Here is a 12906-nt window from a genome sequence, read left to right on the forward strand (position 1 = left end):
CCCTTTGGGGTGTAAGGGAGAGACAGTGCCATGGTCCCTGTGACAGAGTACGTGCTCTTTCAGGGGGGATGCCCTCACCACCTTAGAAAATCGGCCATGTTAAACAGGAGGGTCACATAAGGCTTTAGGATCTGAGGCATAACATGAGCCATCGTGAGTTTGTCTCGGGTGTGTGTGTGCGTGCATCTCATCCACCCTAAATACGCCCTCAGCTCCACCACAGCTCCGGGAACCGGAGCAGGGCCCTTTGCTTTGCACAGGAGGAGCGGGGCATTGCCAGCTCCCTGCTGGCTGCTCCACCTTGAGCGTACCCCGAGCTGAGCACCGAGGGGCTGGCCAGGAGAGGTTAGCACCAACCAGTACCTTGGGAAAGCCCCGAGCCCCCTCCGCATCCCCATCACCCCACAGAGCAAGACCCCCGGCGGGCATCTGCCCCGGCCAGACCCTGGCTGCACCCACCCCACTGCCCCCATGGCACCGAGAGCAGGGACACTCACGGGGCTCCAGGAGGGACGGGGAGCAAAGTAGGGTGGCTCTGGGCTTGTCACTAAGCAACAACATTTAATTTCCAAGTTAATATCTTCCCCCTCTCCTTGAGAGCCCCAAACTCTTCCATTTATTATCCCGAGAAGGGCACTGCTGCTACATTTGCAGCAAGGCTTCGGATGCAGCCATGGTACCCCCCTACCAGGGACCGAGGGCATTAGCACTGCTCACCCACCCAACGCTGGCATCTCCTAGACCTGCGCCAGCGCGATGCCAAGAGCCCACACCGGGAACATGGTGCCCCACGGCAGGACCACCGCAAGTCCCAGGGGAACAACGTCAGGGCGTGGAAGCACCAGCTCAAAATGCAACTTATTCAGAGAGGCTGGAGGGCATCTCCTGGGGCTCAGATATTGGATAGAGGAAACTTGTTCACTGTCACACACTGACCCACACACGTATTTGTTCGTATTTGCACTTTGGAAGGAAATTCTGAAGCAAAGCCAGTGCCCGGCAGAAGACGATGGCTGGGATTTCCACCCGGCAGCTCTGCCTACCAACCACAGGGGCTGCACTTTGGAAAGAACAGACTCAGACGGATGGTGCTCAGGACACAGGGGCAATGCCAAGACAGACGGACCTTTACTTGACAGCAGCAGCAGTAACAGCCTGTGGGAGGAAGAGAGGGGGCAACGCTCACAGCCCCCAAAAGTGCACACAGCTGGGGAAGAAGAGATGCTTTCACAACTTAGCGAGAGAAATCAGGATACCGTAGCCCTTACTTAGGTGGGTTGGCCCCCCTGAGCTCAGCGAGGTGGGACGTGTCACGGCTGCAAGAAAAACCAGCCTGGCTTGGGGGGGTCCTGCTTGCAGTGGGACCAAGCTGGGAGCGAGGGCAGGACAGACCCACGAACACACGCGCCCGTCCGCTCCTCTGCGTGTACCTGGCGCCTTGGTGGCCTCCAAAACCCTTGCGTGGCAAAGTGCATCTCCAGTCCTGCAACGCACCAAGACCTCCTGCTCATCAGTGGGACCAGTCAGCACCCCGGGCTGCCCACTCCACCCGCAGCAAGGCTGGTGGAACTGAAGGTGGTTGTAAAGAAAATGGGCTTGGGATGCCAGAGCGGCTCTTCTCCCTTCCTGCCTGACCTGAAGGTCCACTTCCAGCCTACGTCTGATGGTCAAAACGCGCTCCTGGTTTCACAGCTGGCATCCTTCAGAGACGAGCAACAGCCCTTTCCTCCTCCCGGGCCGGGTGTCCCCGCTCTGCACCCTCGCCCTGGCCACAGCGCGGTGCTGCTGGGCGCTGCCGCATGGCTGCCAGGGAGACTGCCGAAATCCTGACCCGGGGAGCCCACCCGAGCACCGTGGCAGGGGGTCCGCATCATCTCCTTGGGGCTGAGTTGTTCCCTCCCCTTAGAAACTCCCAAATTCTCACCTTGGCACACCTAGGCACCAGCCCAGGCGCAAACCTTCAGCCTCACCCTCCCACCACCATCACCACAGTGGCTTTTAAAACACCTTTAGTAAAAGAGGTTCGGAGGACCCCATCCTCTGGTGGGCACCGCACAGAGTCTCTCAGCTCTGTCCATGCAGGGGAGCGCGGCTTTCCTGGGCCTCTTCTGCAGCTGCTACACGAACGTTATCCGACAGACCATCAATCTTCTATACACGTAACAGGAGCGAGGCCGGCGGCAGCCCCGACGCACGCGCGCACACACACACTGTACAGAGGAATGGATTGCTAAAGAGTCTGCGAGAGCAGTCCTGGGAGGCGTCCGGCCGCGTCTCACGGGGAGCCACAGGCATCGGGACAAGTGTGCACGGTCTGCAGCGGCTCGCTCTGGGCGCTCGACGACTTTCCATCAGACATCCCCGCAGTCATTGCACCCCCTCCTCTTCCACGTACGTCGAGGGAAACCAGCCAACCTGCCGGGGAAGCGGAGAGGTGAGCTGGAGACTGGGGAGCTCAAGGGACCTCCTGTCCCGTCACCGGGGCTATTCCCCTGCCACCACGCGCTGCTCCCAGTGAGCCATTTGTACGGTGCTGGATGTGCCTGCATCCCGATGCACGATGGTGACGGTGGTGCAGCCGTTACCCTAATTTGGGACGGAGCTAGCAACTATACATTGCCTCAGACACGAGTTGTCTGCAATATATAAGGCATCAGGGCATGAAGAATCTGTCCCCAGTGCTACAAACTCCGTGGGACACCAGGTCAAGCCATCAGCCTGCTGCTTTTCCCCAGGATGCTGAGCCTTTCACCTGCAGAGCCACTCCTGCATAAATCCCCCATGTACAGGTTTAAGGAAAAGCAGACTCAGATATCGCCCGAGCCGGCGTGCCTGCCTGCCCACCGCACGCTCCCATCTGCCTGCATGCACTGGGCGTCGCGTGTCACTGTCACACAGCACCGACTGGCGACACAGCGGTGGCTCTCGTGAGATGACAGCCCACCCGCGAGCTGGAAAAGCGCAGGAGGGAGTGGGATGTGTCCCCCTGCCCTTTGCTGTCCTGACAGCAGGTTTGCTCCAGCTGGGCAGGCTGAGAGCGGGGAGGACCGTGAGCCGCAGAAACTGGACGGGACGTTATCCAGCTGCACTTACTCTTCCGTTGGTTTCCCCCTTCCACCATCCCTGGTCCCCACCAATCCTGCTGTAGATCTTCACCACGTCGCCCTCTCGCAGCGAGAGCTCCCGCATGTCCCGCGCCGCGAAGTTGTATCGTGCCACCGCCGTCCCTATGACCCGTGGGGTGAACACTGCGAGGGAACAAAGCAGAGGGAGTCGGGAGCTGCCCCATCGCGTGGGACCGGCCGAAGCCTGGGGAAAGCTTGGTGAGGTTCAACCTGGGTTTTTCACCGCGGCGCTGGCTCCCATTGCGACGCCAGGACCTGGAGCAGCTCGGATGGCGGGGCTGGCCTCATCCGAACCGCTCAGCCCCACACGGACTGGGGCAGTCAGGGTTAAACTGGATTCCTGCTGGGCTTTAAACTGCTCTGTGGGCTTGGGAAGCCCCTCTCTGCTGACCAGGAGAGTCCAGGAGGGGCTGTGACCCCTTGGTGGGGATCGCTGGGGTGAGGGGCACTTTTGTGAGAAGGGAAGGAGGTGGTGAAAGAAAAGATTTCATAGGAATACATGATCATTAACAATGAAATCATGGAAAAATCCTGTTCTACCATTAATATCAGGTCTGGCTGCCACACAGCTCCCAACACCTGATGGGACCACCTTGTGAAAAGGAGATTTGGCAAACAGCTTGTATTTAAACTACTTTAAAAAATTGAGTTATTGGGAGTGGATTCTCCTAGAGACACTGAGAAAAACCTGTATGTTTTGCCATGAGGAGGAACACGCTGCAAACCCGCTATCCTCCCTGCTCCTGTCCCTGCCAGGGAGCAGCCAGGGGCCTTGGAAACTTGGTCCCATAACAGACCAAAAGGTGCAAAAGCACGCTGCAAACCCTAATGCTGACCAACAGCTTGTGGTAAGAAGCACGGCCCCGTGGGCCATCCCGGGACCCAACCTCCACCAGCACTGGCATGGCCCCAGCACCATGGATCTCCATCGCTTCAGGCAGGGGATGCTCAGGGTAGGCACAAGGAGGAGCAGCAGTCGGGGGGGTAAAGGCAGGGGCAGTGCTCAGCTTCCTTGCCCCAGTGGGTAGGGGGAAGCTGGAGGGTAGGCTGGAGAGCAAGGGTGGGAGGGATGGGATGGGCAGAGGAGGAGAAAAATGTACCTCCTCTGAAGTTTGCAAAAAAACCCCAAAGGGACATCGTGTTTCGGTGAAGCTACCCTTTTTGTCCCAGGACTTTTGAAGATTAATTTCAAATTTTAAAAGTTTGCAAACCAAGGTTGAACTAAGTTTGAGGAAAAGCTTTGCCCAGGTTTTCAGCTCTCGGGATGGACGGAGATGAGGATGGCAATGGAGGTGGTCCAGACACACAACGTGCAATCACTGGAGGGCTCGTCCGTCCTCGCCAGGCAGCCAGGCTGGAGAACGGAGCGAGAATCACAACAGCTTTGAACTCTTTCATCAGGAGCTTGCTCAGAGCCCATCGCTGCACAAATTACTTTCTGCAATACTTTCTATGCAGTTAAAGGATCCCAGATTCCCAGAATTATGTTCTAATACCTTGAAAAGTTAAGTGTTCTTCCCGAACACGGCACCAAGGAAAGCACGTGTGGCTTTGCCGATGATTTTCCCTGTCCAGCCTAAAGAAAATACTGAAAGGTAAAAGCTTAAACGGGAGGAAATGAACTGGCACAATTTTGCTCTGATCCCTGCCAAACAAGGCAGAAGACACCAGTCCGTAACGCGTTCAATCAATAGGGTTCAAAGGCCGGAGCATCACTGCACTCTCTGCAGGGAGTCTGAGCTCCAAAACACATTTGCCAGCGCAGGTCCCCCCTGTCTCCTCAGCAAGGGGCTCCTGAGCAGCCTCAGACACCAGAGCTCAAAAAACTGCCGGACATTGAGTTGTTCTCCTTGTACAGCAAGGAGAAACGGTCTGGAAGACGGTGTGATGCCAATGCTCGTTCGGTGAAACACATGGGATAAGCAGGTCGAGCTTGAAGTACATCATGAGATCCCAATGCGCTAGATTCGCTTTGTCGTTAATTTTAGCCCCCTTTCTCAAATAGTGACAACTCCATCGTCTCTCTGCCTTGATTTTGGGGAGATGGGGGAGTGCGTTTTGCTTCCAGCCAAGCCTCGGTTAGTTAACTTATTTCCAGGCTGTGCCCCAGGGCAGCACTGGGGACCCCCTGAACTGCCTGCGGGTGATGGAGGGACAGCGGGGACCCCGCAGGTCCTGCTGGCGATGGCTTTCAAGCTGGGGATGCTGCAGCCTGGGGAAGGTGGCAGGTCTCTCCGGTGAGGAGAGGCACTGGTACCTGACCAGAAGGGACTGGAGGAGCTCTGAGAAGAAAAGTTGAGGCCCTGAGGACTGAGAAAAGAAAAGTTGTAGGAAGCGCAGGAGGCTGCAAAGAGGTTAGAGAGAAACAGAAAGAGGCAGAACACGCATTAAAAGGGAAATTAAAAAAAAAAAAAAAATTATAATGCACAATGCTTTAAAAGCCGACAGAGAAATACGAGGCAAAGCATGCAGAAGGTATTGCACAGGGGCTCGGAGCTGGGACAGCCAGCGGCAGGTCCGGCCACAGCCCCACAGCCAGTGGGGGGGCTCAAAAGTCACCCTAGGGTTGTATTTTCTGTGAAAGGATATTTAATCAACTTGTAAAAGCTATCTTCCTTTGGTATTCTTTTTAAAATAGACCCTGGAAATAGTTTTAAAAAAATGCATTTTCCCCCACAAAGTAGTTCCTTCCACACTCAGGCTTTTAGACAAAATGGAACATTTTGCACTAATGCACATTTTGCTTTCCATTTGTTTTGATTTTTTTCTTTTTTTTTTTCCTTATAATTTTAGTCACAGACTTACCATTTCTCCCATCACCTCCGTTAAAGGAGTCCCACTGGGATTCAAACCATCACAAGTCACACTGGAACTGGATCCATTAAAACACACGCACAAAACCCGATGCGGGCAGGTAAGACACGATATATCCCGCTAACAGAGCATCACATCTCTGCTCACTACCCGCCGGTGGACGGGCTGCCCCCGCAGCCGCAGCTCCTCTCCCGGCAGGACCAGGGGGTGGCAAACCAGCCCCGAGCACAGGGTGCAAAACCGCAGGAGAGAAACTAGCCTCCCCCAGCAAAAGCTCTCCCTGGAAGGCTGCACCCGCTCCGCAGAGCTGCAGGAGCTCGGAGGAGCAGTGCCAGGCAGCCCCAGCTCGGCTGGACCCCCCTCCCCGACCTCCGCCACCCCCTGTGAGACCCGTCCTCAAAATGCCACCAGCCAAGCAGGAGACTTGTTTGCAAACTGGGGGGCTCAAGCCCTACAGCAAAGCTATAAATCCTTTCGTCCAGACGGTGCTCCTACGCCTTGCTGAAAGGGTGAGATTTCCCATCAGGGGTTTAACGGCGCCCGCTCGTGTGGCTAAGCTGGGTTTTACCTGGAGAGCGGGTGAAGGTCCTGGAGGTAGAGCGCTCCCGAGATTTATAGGGGTATTTCAGCGTTGTGTCCAGCTGCTTGAAGCTCTCCTTCAGCGAGTGGCTCTGGTAGTACTCGACCAGCTCCTGGGAAGGATGGAGAGGCACCCGGCTGTCTCTGCCGTCCTCTGCGTGACTTGCAGGGACGGTGCACACGCTCAAAGGGGCTACAAAAACCTACCAGCAAGCTTTCAAACTTCTTGGCTTCCGTGATGTGAATCCAGTTGTCCTTCTCTACCACCTTGATGTGCTTCACCTCCTCATTGAACCTGCGAACGGTAGCAGAGGCACTCAAGAAAACATAGCCGCATGCTCCAGCCCCATCTCTCCCTCCGTGAGTGAGTAATACTACATTACTAAATTAAGTATTACTTAATACTGATGGCAAAGCGCTCGGCCTCGGCCGGCCGCTCCCGGATCAGGTAGGTGCCGCTGACATGAGACTTGAGCAGGTTGTCCGTCTGCTGCCGCTCCATGTTCCCTGCGAACCTGAGCCCAGAGGTTAATTAATTAATTAACTAAAAATCAATGCATATCTTTAAAATAGGCACGTTTTAGACAAAAAGATACATCTTTTTTTAAAGGCATGAAGGTTGAGATGGCAAGTAGAGAAACAGGTCTCATCCAAAACTTCATGAGCAGGAAGAAAAGTGCCCCGAGATATACAAAAAGCTGCTCACTGAACAGAGAGGGTGAGCGATGCCGAGTGCAACCTCTTCCCTTTGAAGTATCTTACACCTAGAAAATCCCACTAATTGGGAATCAGTCCCCGGGTAAATGAGGCTTCAGCGAGAGCTGGGGAGGGGGGATAATTTAGACTCACGAATTCGCAAACTTGGCTGGAGCTGGAGGGAAGGAGCAGGAGGCAAGCCAAGCACAGCCTCTCCTACCAAGGCAGGAAGCTTCCTTCCTCCCAAAATGGTTTTCTGGGCACAGAAAAGACAGAAAATGGGAAGAGAAACCAGGATCTCTCCTTTTGCCTCTGACCCTCTCCATCAGTGAAGAAATCCCCACTGAGGCTGCGAGGGCTGCACCAGGTTTCAACACCCAAATGCCACTGCAGCGGCTGCCCCGTGGCCATAGGGGAGGCGGGATGTAAAGCATTGCTAGCTCGCATTCATAATTCATTATTAGAGTGGATTCCTGACAAAGTAACAATTAAAAGGCAAGGCTGATGTATCTTTATGGCCAGAGGAAGGTCGTGTCCAGCACACTGCCCAGCGGTAGGCAGGGCGACTCACCACGGGTACGCTGTGTAGTCTATCTCCCGCGAGGGTGGCCGGCTGTTGGGAGGCTGCAAAGAGAGTATGGCTTATTACTGATGAGCCAGTGTCTCATCAGGCTATAGATCACGTGCGAGACGCTCCTCTCCACAGGAGGGTTTTCATCTGCTAAGCTGTTTCCTAATTATGGGCTTCGGAGGGCAGTGTTGTAGCTGAGCATTTCTCTCTCAGCCTCCCAGCTGTGATGAGCATGCTGCATTTTTTCATTGACCTGAGTGTTTTTTAATTGGGAAGCAGCTGACAGCATTACAAAACACAGTTTAAAAAAAAAAAAAAAAAAGGAAAAAAAAGAAAAAAAAAGTGTAGTTTTCCCATACTGTGACTGATCTCGAGTACTCTGCTCCTGAGTCAGCCCCGCAGAGGAGGAATGGAGTCCAGACCTGGTCACACCAACCCCAACCTTGGGACCGGGGCTGAGACCAACCTGACCAGACATTTGCAACCATGGGACGATGGATCCACTAATTCAGCCACAGTAAAAGGCCTTATTCAAGGTCCAGGGGCTTACTGGAAGAACCAAGGTCTCAAGCAGAAGGCTGAGAAGAGGGACAGGCATCACCAGAGCAGTACCTCCCATGACAGCCCCCAGCGCCCGCGCCGGTGCTCCCGGCTCCATCTCCTCTTCGGCACTTACCCTGGCATCAACGGGGCAGGGCTTTACTGACAAGCTGGGAAAATAACCCGACTTCTTCGTCTGCAGCAGCCGCCCCTGCAAAGCCAAGCTGGGTATCAGATTGGGACGTGCATGGATGTGCAGGGATGGGGACAGGCTCCAAACTGCCTCGCAGCCCCCCTGGCTCCGAACCCCCAGCACATTCCTGCGCTCTGGGAAAGCCCACAAATAAAAGGGATGACGCAGAAGTCACTGGTTTAAAACTTTCCAGGAATTTCCTGAGGGGAATCGCTCTCACCTCCCACCACGGCGAGTCGGGGTCCCCCCTCAGCAGCTCGATCACATCCCCAATTTGAAACGTCAGCACCGGCTTCCCGGGGGGGCTGGGTTTCCGTGGTAATTCTGAACTGCCACCATTTTAGGACCTGGGAGAGAAGCAAAACAGTTTCATCATCTAGTCCCTGTTAAGAAAAAACAAAACAAAAATACCCTTCCTGAAGCCTGTCGTTCCTTATGCTGCGAATGACAAAGCTAACGGCACCAGCAGGCAGGACTTTGGGGCAGAAAGCATGAAAGCAGAAAGGAACAGTGCCCACAGCGAACGGTCTTGGCTCCTGCAGTTACATGGATGATTGAGTTCCCCGAGCAAAAATAAACCCATGAAGGACCGAGCCAAGCCGAAGCTCTGCCTCCCAGCCCTGCACCTGGACTTGAACCTCGCCGTGGCAGACCGGCTCTCATTAGGCGATGCCTGGCTGGCACCAAACCCCGCCGGGTTCAGCGGTGACCCCTGCGATTGCAAAAGGGACCAGCAAACACTCAGCTTCCACTGAATTTCAGCCAGACCTGGGACCCAAACGCCCCTGAAGCTCGCAGTCAAAGTCCAGTTGTCTCGCCAACAACTGCACATTAAATAAGCTTTCCCAACTGCACTAAAACCACAGTGTTTATCTTCAAAATGCTTCCCCACCTCTGCCTCTCCCCGCCCAGCGAGAGCACTCTGTGCTTGCTTTTTTTGTTTAACCACCAATTTGATTCAGGTTTCTTTTTGCCAGGCTTGGCTTTCCTTTCATCAGAAAAAGCACAAAAACAAATTGTTCCTTCTCCTTCGAGCCAGAGCACGGGCAGGGCAGGCCCAGCATTCTGTCTAGGCTACTTTTAAGCAAAGGAAAATAAAAAACTATTGCGGTGACCATCACGACTAACGGCCCCATCAGAGGGTAATGCCTGGAGCTGCACATCCCTGCAGCACACCGGACACGCGCCGGCAGGAAGATGCTCCCCATCAGCAACAAGCCTCCCTGCCAGGATGCGTTTGGTCTGCTTTGCAGGAGGATCCTGGCACAAGGAAATTCGCCAGGCTCTCCTCGGTTACTGGTGTGACGCGCAGAAGCTTTACTCGCACGGCAGAGCAGGCCAGGGGCACGAATGCACCCAAAGAAACGACGCGGTGCTGGCGGCTGCAGCAGGCGAGGGCTGAGCCCAGGGAGGAGCCGGGTCTTTCTGCAGGAGACCCGACCTGCTGCTTTGGGGAGCAGGGACAGGAGAGACCTCGGCGCCCCATCGATTGCCGTGAGGGTGGCACGGGACCCTTGTGCAGCTACTAATGCTCCTTTCTGGTTTCGGAAGGAGCTTCCCCCTCCCACATGCTCCATGTTAGGGACACCTGCAGCCACAATCAAGACACTGTCTCTACTTGCCCTCCTGCAATACAGTAATGCCCTTACCAGGTCCAGCACTCAGTGAATCCTGCAAAGAGAGAAGAAAAAGTCTCCGTGAGGACATGGTGGTCTCAGTTCTCTCCATGAGCGCCCGCCTGAAGCCACTGGGATGAGAAACCCTCTCCCAAAACCTCCCTGGTACCTCCCAGCCCATGGTGCTCGCTCCAGCTGGGTGCTGGCACCTCCCGAGGGCTGTGGTGCTGTACAAACTGGGCCAGTTTTAAGCTGGAGAAGAGGCCATGGGTCTCCCGTCCTGCCCCCCAGGTTGCTGGGACCCCCCTGAGGCTGGTACTGGCTCTTCCCATGAGCTGCCCGCACCCGGACCGGGCAAGGATACAGGCTCTGCCCAAGGCAGAGGGGGATGCGGGAAAAGGGCCATCAAACAACGTACCTGGTCTGCTGAAGAACCTGCAAGAGAAATGGTGAAATAAGTGGTTAATTTAACAGGCAACCAACCCGGGCGAGCAGAGGCGAGTCACAGGTTTGCCCAGTTTAGACCAAGGACACAAATTTTTGCCATACTATGAGGCGTTTGGGATCCGGAGACGAGGTCTATCCTCATCAGAGATGTGATCCCTGGCACAGACCCTCCCGCTTTCACCAACCAACGTCTTCTGATGAAGAACTCATCATCTCTCTTAAATGCCCTCCCAGCACGAGGGCTGGGTGCATCCCACCTAGTACACAGAGCTGCTGCAATCCTCTGACATACACGGGATTCAGCGCTCTGTTTTGGGGGGTTTTGGTTGGTTTGTTTGTTTTTTAAACCACCAGCCAATGTGAATTACAGCCCTGGGAGGTGGGTGGGAGCGTACTTAGATTTTGTTATGCATTAACATTAGTGCTTTATAGAGTGAATCTTTCAGATCATTCCCATGCAGCATTCACCTCCTTGGCACAAGCTGCTAATGATGTGAAGTAACTCACCGATCTTGCAGGGAGGAATGATCTCCAAGCACTCCTTATGAGCACCCGCTCCACATTTGGGGCAAAGATAGCCCTGGTAGAATGTTCCCCTGTGCAAAAAAAAGAAGTCAGAAAGTCCTAATTCAGCCTCAGCTTTGAGATTTTCTTTCTGTGTTTTAATGCAGATGCAGAAAAGCTGGATGGATGTTGCTTACCTTAGGAACATCCTGCAGGCTTTGCAGTTGGTAGTCTTTTCAAATGTGTACATCTGAAAGTTATGGTGATTTGCATTGGCTTTCTCTGGCTTTATGTTGGACCTAAGGCAAAGGACCGGGGGGTTATCAACCTGTCCCTATGAGCCACGCTGCACTCGTGACCTGTCACAGCAGCTGCTGTTTGCATTGCAGTCAAAGTTTGGAAACCACACGGACAGATATGAAAGCAAGTGTGAAAGCAGACTCAGGGCTTGACTGTGCAGAGAGAGGATTTTGCCCATCAACCTTCCCCCGGGACAACGTTCACAGATTTGGCCCTTGCTCGAGTCAATCAACAGCCCAGACCCGCCAGTGCAGGGCCAACCCCTGCTCTGCTCAGGACCGGCTCCCCGCAGCAGCAGCCCTCCTCCTGCAACGCCTTCCTCCAGCCCCAGCTCGGTGCTTCACGCATGGCCTGACACCATGGCAAGGAGATGCACCACCCATGCTTTGGCGCAGACGCTCAGGGTCGATGATTTCATGCTGGACCCAAGCTCCCTTTGCACAGGGACCCATCCAGCAAGCCCACGCGAGCTTCCCCATCACAGGCTTTGCTATCGGAGCTGGTCTCCAGTGACCTGCTGGTCCAAGACACTGTTCCCCTGTGCTTGGCAACTGCACGTCAGGGCTAGAGCAGCCACTCATGCTCACATTGCCATTTCAAACTGCTCCATCCACTTCCTCTTCATTTCCTCCGTCTTGCAGAAGAACTGGAAGCCCTGCTTCCCCTGAAGGTGAATTAGGTAGAAGCCGTATGACCACTGCAAGAGAAAATGAGAGAGCTGATCGGACCGCTATGCTCCCAACGCCTGAGCAGCAAAATGCACCGCACTTTTATTCAGGCATCTTAAAAACTGCTCTCAGTGCCTGCCCCTGTCCCTTCTTCTGAAGGACTGCTGAACCTTTGCAAAGGTAACAGCAGGGAAGGAGGAAGAAGAGCTCCGTGTTTCTCTAACACATCACAACTAATGATGCCTGGATCAGCTTGGCACTGTGCACTAGGGCCAAATAGGATTTTATGGTAGCAGATGAGAGAACCCAGATTTTTCTGCTTCACTGGATCCTCCCCAGCCATTATATCTCTCCCTGACAGCAACTGACAGCCCAGGAGGAACATCTGACCTGCCCACTGCACATATGCTCTGCCTGTCTCATTACAACATTGCAAAGAAAAACACGAGAGAAAATTGTGTGCTTTGCTTACCATTTTTCCATGAGACTAGAAAGCATAGGAGAGCAAAGTGGAAATATATTTCATTAAAACACAAAGCTAGCAGCATTTCTTCAGCATCCAAGTGGCAAAATTAGCTATTCTTACCCAAATGTCACTTATCCCACCTGTACAATACCTCTTCCCATTGCATGTAAATGGATTAAGCGAATGAGTCTCTGCTAAACCGATAGCTGGGAGGTTTTCCTTCATGGCTGCAGACTAAGCCTCAAACCACCAGCAAAATGGTGTTCCTTCCGTCTCAACCATGCTCCGAGTGCCGATTTTGGCAGGCTGGTCGGCAACGCTCACGCTGCCTTTCCAGGCTCCTCCACCCCACGACTCGTGGGAGCGAGAGCATCCGGACGGACCTTC

General features: G+C 54.2%; 1 protein-coding gene across 1 annotated transcript in view; it reads right to left on the bottom strand.

Moving 5' to 3' along the window:
• Positions 1–423: 423 nt before the first annotated feature.
• VAV2 (vav guanine nucleotide exchange factor 2) overlaps positions 424–12906 on the bottom strand; it is a 150689-nt gene continuing 138206 nt past the window's right edge. The window contains 14 exon segments of the mRNA XM_050907813.1: positions 424–2415; positions 3094–3248; positions 6508–6631; positions 6726–6813; positions 6917–7033; positions 7786–7838; positions 8462–8536; positions 8739–8824; positions 8827–8865; positions 10168–10189; positions 10553–10569; positions 11089–11177; positions 11283–11384; positions 11973–12082. Of these exon segments, the coding sequence (XP_050763770.1) occupies positions 2368–2415; positions 3094–3248; positions 6508–6631; positions 6726–6813; positions 6917–7033; positions 7786–7838; positions 8462–8536; positions 8739–8824; positions 8827–8865; positions 10168–10189; positions 10553–10569; positions 11089–11177; positions 11283–11384; positions 11973–12082 (1125 nt within the window). The 3' untranslated portion in view covers positions 424–2367.

This window comes from Gymnogyps californianus, chromosome 18, assembly GCF_018139145.2.
Source record: "Gymnogyps californianus isolate 813 chromosome 18, ASM1813914v2, whole genome shotgun sequence".
Taxonomy (NCBI): domain Eukaryota; kingdom Metazoa; phylum Chordata; class Aves; order Accipitriformes; family Cathartidae; genus Gymnogyps; species Gymnogyps californianus.